Source organism: Megalobrama amblycephala, linkage group LG2 (assembly GCF_018812025.1).
Source record: "Megalobrama amblycephala isolate DHTTF-2021 linkage group LG2, ASM1881202v1, whole genome shotgun sequence".
NCBI lineage: Eukaryota > Metazoa > Chordata > Actinopteri > Cypriniformes > Xenocyprididae > Megalobrama > Megalobrama amblycephala.
In genome coordinates, this window is record NC_063045.1 from 56868720 (window position 1) to 56875559 (window position 6840).

Sequence of the window (6840 nt, forward strand, 5' to 3'; positions counted from 1 at the left end):
TTGAGCCTGGGAAGAGGAGTGGAAAATATGAAGCATTTCTAGCACACATGAGGCCTGTGTGCACACAACGAACTCCTTGTGTTTGGTCAGCATCTGGTCCTTAGATGGCCTGTGTGCTGGAATGCCAAGAGGACAGAAAGAAAAAGACGTTTCCTCCAAAAGGAAGCTGAAGAATGTAAAGCCAAACTGCTTCGCAATGATGTCTGCTAAAGTAGAATCATATAAATTTGTATTTTTATACCTTGGAGGTTGTTTTCTGAACAAATTGAATGCAAAACGTAATGTAAATGCTGGGAGTGAAAAGTTGCTCAATGAACATTGTCAACATAACAAACTGGTTTTCGCCTTAGGATATGTAACAGCCGCCTATCTGTTTGCGTTTCGTGTTGTTTCACAATCAGTCCCATCATGTTTCACAAACCTGGTCCACAACACTAGACACGCTAAGGTACATAATGTAACCACCATCTCAGAGTCTCAGAGTCTTTGAGTCTCATGTAGAAACAGCTGTGTTTGTCAAATGTGTCATGTTTTCCATTGTAAATATGAATCAGTGTTCTTGAAGTATGTTAATGCAATTCTAACATGGAAAGGAAAAAATAAACTTTACTTTTTTGTAGAAAATGGCATATTTATTTAAACGGATTGGAGCAAAAACAGACAAACATACATGTTTTTTGCTGTGACATAATATACACCACCTACAAAATGGTACAAAAGTTAGAAACAAGCCAAGAATACAAAATTATGTGGAAACGCACTGAAAACACACAGCAGATATTGCACCGTTCAACTTAGGAGTAGCTTAATACCCATTTCATCACTCATCAACCCCTGAAATGGAAAAAAAATGGAAGCCAGTTTAATTAGCTCTGAACCTGACTGACTGAAGAGCAATGTTGCTTCCTATATGCAGTATACATTACATGTTCAGTCTCTATGAGGGTTATTTAAATCCCTGGAAGTGCATGTTTCAGAATGTTCTTGTAGTATCCAAAGTAAAATACAAAACACAATTTTCACCATGGCCCACAGTGCACAAACATCAAAGTAAGGATGCATACAGTTCACAAGAAGCACATAGTCCCTTTTTTAACAGGTAAATGTCAGCACAGCGCACATTAACAGTGAAAAAAAACAAACATGGTTTTGTGCCAAGGCCACAACGATTGTTTCATTAGTCCAAACGCATAACCAGTGATTCTAGTTTGTCTGTTAACAGCATGTTTATGTAAACAAACATACCTAAATCACATGTAAACGTCAGATCATATGTTTTGTTGTGCATTATAGCCAAGCTTCGGTATACACTTTGAATGCAATCGATGAAAAGTGCTAATTGTCGTTAAACAAAAAAAGGCCTACGCCAACAGGCCACAGTCAATAAAGTACAACAAAAAAACAAAACAAAGAATATGTCAAGAGTCTAGTTAGCTCTTAGTTGTACATACAGTGCGAGGCTCAACCAAGAGTTCTGGAGAGCAGTTTTCTGCGTATTTCATAACAGCGAGAGGAGGAGGACAGATTCAGGAATGTCTTGCATCTCGATGAGTGTCCTCCTTGCTCGCTGTCAATGGTCTCTTTTCTTTCACCACTTGAATCAGTGCCAAGTGCCGTTTGATGCTCTCGCAGTTTCCTTCTAGCAGAAAGGCAACGTGGCAAGTCAGAATCCCACTCATAAAATCTTTGAAGCAGGTCTTGTTGCATCGACATCTACAGTTTCCAACATTCTCAAAAATATTTCAAGAAAATCAATGTGGTAAAGCCACTTCTTCTAAATCAAGAGACGACAAACAGTTGACAAAAAAGAAAGTCTGTCGTTGTTCTGCTGGAGTGGTTGTAGGATGGCTGGAGATATTTGTTGCTCTTAGTACAATGATCACCAATAAATCTTCAAGATGATTCGGTCTAATCATTCAAATAAGTGAAGAATCACATCCAAAACAATGTTGGAGATGTTTGGACACAGTTCTCACACTTAGTGGTGTTGCGTTTAGTCCATCTTGGTGTCAAGGGCACAGTTTAACTCCGACAAATCCTGTCTGTACTCTTTTCACCAATGATGGAAGGGGGAGGGGATCACTCAAGATCTTCAGCAGCTTTTACGGGCTACTGAGCTGGACTCGACCTGGATTGGGAGTGTCTCCTGGAGGATATCCATCTGCGTCACCAAGATGGTCGCTCGTGCCTCTTCATGGAGGAAGAACAAACCCCAGTTGAGGTTGTAGAGATAAGAGATCCCTGACAGCACTGGTCAGGTGTGGTCACTCTTTCAGCGGGATGGACAGGTATCTGGTCTCCTGTCCATAGATCCGCACACCTGATCAGGATTGGGATCAACCTATTAAAGGGAGAAGGGCAAGTTTTCAGGATACAGGAACTCAAATGCATTAGCAAGATACAAATTACAAGGTCTAGGAACTCAACACACCTCGGAATACAGGGGCGGAGGCTGGAAGCGGAACTCATGAATGTAAGCGTAAAGTGGTCCTTCAATCTCATCTCTCACAGCTGGAAGCTCTGAGTTGTTCTGTCGCTCCTCATCAGTGACGATTTCAGAGTAGCTTGGTGGAGCTGGAAGAGTTGAGGACAAAGTCAATATTAGACCAAAAATAAACTGATACTTTCATGACTGTTCAAACCATCTTGGACATCTTAAAAGGTTAGTTCACCCAAAAATGAAAATTCCATCATTAATTACTCACCCTCATTTCGTTCCAAACCCTCAAAACCCTTCATTCATCTTCAGAACACAAATGAAGATCTTTTTGATGAAATCGGAGAGCTTTCTGTCCCTCCATTGACAGCTACGCAATTGACACTTTGAAGCTTCAATTCATAAAGAGATCATTAACTTTTGAAGTGTCAATGTGGTAGTTGCATTGCAGTCTATGGAGTTACAGAAAACTCTCAGATTTCATTAAAAAAGATCTTCATTTGTGCTCTGAAGATAAACGAAAGCCTTACAGGTTTGGAACGACATGAGGGTTTGGGGCTCTGGAAATCAACTTTTGGATTTACTAGAGCCAGCTTGTTGGTGCAGGTTTAGAAGTAAACTGTGAAAGATTGTGGTCCTCAAGGAGCAGGACTGAGTGCCCATGATCTAAAGCAGGGCTCTGGCCCTCGAGATCCACTTTAGCTCCAATCCTGATCAAAATCACCCACCTGTAACTTTCTAGTAATCCTGAAAACCATTATTAGCTTGTTCAGCTGTGTTAGAGTTGGAGTTAAGCTCAAAAGGACAGTGGATCTCAAAGGCCAGAGTTACCCACTCATGATTTAAAAAGTCTAGATGACATGTTTAGGATTTGTGCCATACCTTCAGGTCTCTCGGGCAATCCCAACCAGCTCATGGCCATGCTGCACTGACTGCTAACGGAAGAGGTGCGGCTGCCGAAGGAGTGGAGGGGAATGGTGCCGATTACTAGGGGCAGGTTTAGGGTCAGGTTTACAGCTCGAGGGATGTCCACATACACCTGTTGAGAATCAAGAGGTTAGCTGCGTGGCAGGTATCGGCGACCAATCTACCTTGTTGTGAATCAAATGGATTGTGAACTCACCATGAGTGAATATTCAACATGGATGATGCTGCAGTCCAGAATGGAAGGCGATATGGGTGGGATCTTCAGCATCTTGCCATCCCAAGTCTCAGTCTTGCCGGAGGGTAAAGGATCTCCACGAAGATTAGCTACGAGATGTTTGATCTCCTTGACCTTCCCTTTGGCAAAGAAGGTCTGGGTTTGGTAGATGGCTGCCTTTGGCACAACCACACGGGAAGAGCAGTTTTCAATCTCTGCGAAGATCTGGATGGACTCTCCTGCAAAAAGAAACCGAACCAAATTCACTCAATCTGAACAAGCATCACAAAACTAGGGGCTAACTGTCTACCAAAAAGCAGGTTTATCATCTCACCAGGAGTGTAGCCCTTTCTCTCGATTTTGGCACTTAGTGATACAGGCCCTGAGGTGCAGAACCAGCAGCAAAGCGTTTTGTCCTTTGTGCCAGCCTGAGGAGACTATGAATGAAACAAGGACAATATATGAGCCTCTCTAATCATACCACAACTCAAGCAAGTTTTATACTGATTAGGCTTCAAATGCTTTTCTCTTACCAGTAACAATGGAGTGTTGATGTCAATGTGCTCGAAGACAGTGAACTCCTTCTTGGTTTTCATGGGCAGGAGCCATGGCCTATGAAGCTCCGCCTTCACCCAGTACCGCACGCTGCCGTGTTTGCCTTCAAAAGATGTCGCCAAAGGCCTGGAAAGAGGCATGAAAAAATAATGTAAGCGTTTCGGTCAATACATTATATATGTGTATATTCAGACAGGAGAGTTACTTACGTCTGGGGCAGTTCAAGGCTGAAGGGAAACTCATGTCGTCCTGAGTGAAGAACGGTGAAGCCTTCATCGCAGTTGTCATCATCTAAAAGAAAGGAGAATAAAATTCGATATACCAATATACCATACCTGCAATATTCCTCAAGAACCCTAAAAACAAGACAAAGACAGAGATACAACCCACATTGTCTCAGTGCTTCATAAGAACAAAAGATTTTAAAATACAACAAGGAGGGGTTTTTTTTCATCAAAACAATATCAAAGAAATTTTTTCTCAAAACCTTTTTTAAAGTGGAAATACAACAGCAAACAGTTCATAATAATTTGACACAGTTATGTTTTTATACATTTCAAAAGAAAAATAAAATCACTAAACCCATAATCTATTAATTTACAAACAAAACTAGTAAAAAAAAGAAGAAAAAAAATCAATATATATGATGGCATAACTTAATTCAGAACAAAATAAATTAATGGAATATAGGAACATTTGTTCTTATAGATGCTATTTTTAATAATATCTATTGTCTTTTATGTATTATTATTATAGTTTTTGTTATTTCATTTTTCCGAGTAGTTCCAGACTGGTGTAAATAATTATGGCCCTAAATAACATCAGAAATAATTTGTCAAACATATTGTTTTCATTCATTTTTACTTTTTAAAATGCATTTATTGCCTCTGTTCGTTTTATTGCCATCTCAGCAATCCCACTGCCTGCTGTAAATAACCATGAGCCTGTCACTGAAGGCAGCCAAGAGCTAGAGAGGACCGGACTGAACCGGCGCGAGCAGCCTCTCTCAGCCGGATTTCCTCATGCATATATTACTAGGCGGCACCTGATTGGCTGAGCCAACGTGTTTTTTTGTCTTGAATACGCCCCCATACGGAAGCCACATGTGTAATGCAGCATGGTTTAGGTGTAAGGTTTAAGAAAATGAAAGACACGTTTTAAAAAAAAAGACAACACGCAAGACAATAATACAATTTTACTAATTTTATTTGAGGAAAAGACTTAATTACAGAAACTGAATATTTAATTTAAAAGTTGTTACAAAGTACTTTAATTTCAAAGAACATACCTCAAAATATTACATTCACAGAATATAAACACAAAATATTACATTTATGTCTACCATACTAACCAGTGGCATAGTAAGGGAGTTCATACGTCTCTACGGCAGTTACAGTTGCTCCCTTTAAAAAAAATGACTAGGCCAAAATACTTTTAACAAATGCAGAATGATGCATAGGGTGAAAAGAGAACATTTTACATTTTAAACGAACTTTCAATCAGTCCTGCATTGTTGCGAATAAGTTGCATCGCAGTCTTGACACTTCTGCAAAGATATGATATCACCGGGGGCACACGAGCACTTCCACCAATAAGCGAAAGAGTAGGATTGACCTCGACCAATCAGCGAGCAGAGGCTCGGTCCGCACAACCCCCCCTCTCCACCAGTTTCTGAACAGGTTTAAACCGCTTCTAACAAAGGCTACAAACTTACTAGAACCGTCTATGAAAGAAACTGTAACGTATTATTTAAAAAACGCATGTCACGATATGATTACAAGGTAAGTATCGACATAAAAAACGTTTATTGTGGATATTGAAGGAAAATATTTAACGTAAAAGATGAACCGTGGTTGTTTTGGGCAGAAGGGCATGTTGTTTATAAGCTCTCGTGCTCTAACAAACAACTTCATTTAAGCCTTCATAGTGCTGGGATACTTTTAAAGTAATTCAATATCTGATTCAGGATTTCAAATATTACTGGAATAAACTATTTTAAGAGCAAGGAAGACGCTTACACCAAGCATCATCTGCATATCTGTTGTTATTAAAGAAATGTAGTTCTCATTTTAGTTTCTACCTATGCCAATGGATCAACCTGTTCACGGAGTAAAAACTGAAATGTATATGAACAGAACTGACAAGCAAGCAAACAAACAAAAGGAGCATCTGTCATTCAGTCCCATGAACATCTTTCGTGAATAAAAGTGCTTAAATAAAATGCTCCTTACCCCGATCATGTCCAATAAGGACGTCTCTGTGGTTTAAATACTCCACTTCTTCGGTGAAATTCTGTGTGTAGGCAGTGTTGGATCCAGCATTGCGAGATTCAGTCCACCGAACTTTCGCCAGTCCCTTGGCGTGAATGTTCAAAGATTTCACGCGGATTTCTCCGGTAACTTCAATGATAACCCGACCTGACACAAAGTCCCCACTGGCAAAGACAGGGACATTACTGTCATTGAGACAGTCGTAGCTGACAAAGAAGTTTTTCACCTTTCCGAGCACCATGGTGGAAATGTTACTAAGCTGTAAGATATATGAAAATATAAAGATTCAATCATCTGTCAGATGTTTTTATGAATCATTTAAGGTTTTTTTTGCCGTGCAGAAATGCTGCAGGCAGGTTCAGTGCTATAGTTGCCTGTCATTCATTGAGTTTTGTTGTAACTGCATGCGAAGATGCAGCTGTGTGTCTGAGCTCTGG

General features: G+C 40.1%; 1 protein-coding gene across 1 annotated transcript; it reads right to left on the minus strand.

Annotated features, from left to right (window-relative positions):
* Nucleotides 1–610: 610 nt before the first annotated feature.
* arrdc3b (arrestin domain containing 3b) lies at nt 611–6840 on the minus strand. The gene is made up of 8 exons (XM_048181113.1): nt 6365–6840; nt 4343–4424; nt 4112–4259; nt 3913–4015; nt 3561–3817; nt 3320–3476; nt 2432–2574; nt 611–2341 (listed from the first exon to the last, which is right to left on the minus strand). The coding sequence occupies exons 1-8, from the start codon at nt 6642–6644 to the stop codon at nt 2273–2275; spliced, it is 1239 nt and encodes a 412-aa protein (XP_048037070.1). The 5' UTR covers nt 6645–6840; the 3' UTR covers nt 611–2272.

Coding starts and splice junctions, on each gene's coding strand:
- arrdc3b (XM_048181113.1), bottom strand. CDS start 6,644: ATGGTGCTCGGAAAGGTGAAAAACTTCTTTGTCAGCTACGACTGTCTC. Junction 4,260..4,342: donor AGCCTTGAACTGCCCCAGAC/GTAAGTAACTCT, acceptor GCCTCTTTCCAG/GCCTTTGGCGACATCTTTTG. Junction 2,575..3,319: donor ATTGCCCGAGAGACCTGAAG/GTATGGCACAAA, acceptor CAACTCTTCCAG/CTCCACCAAGCTACTCTGAA.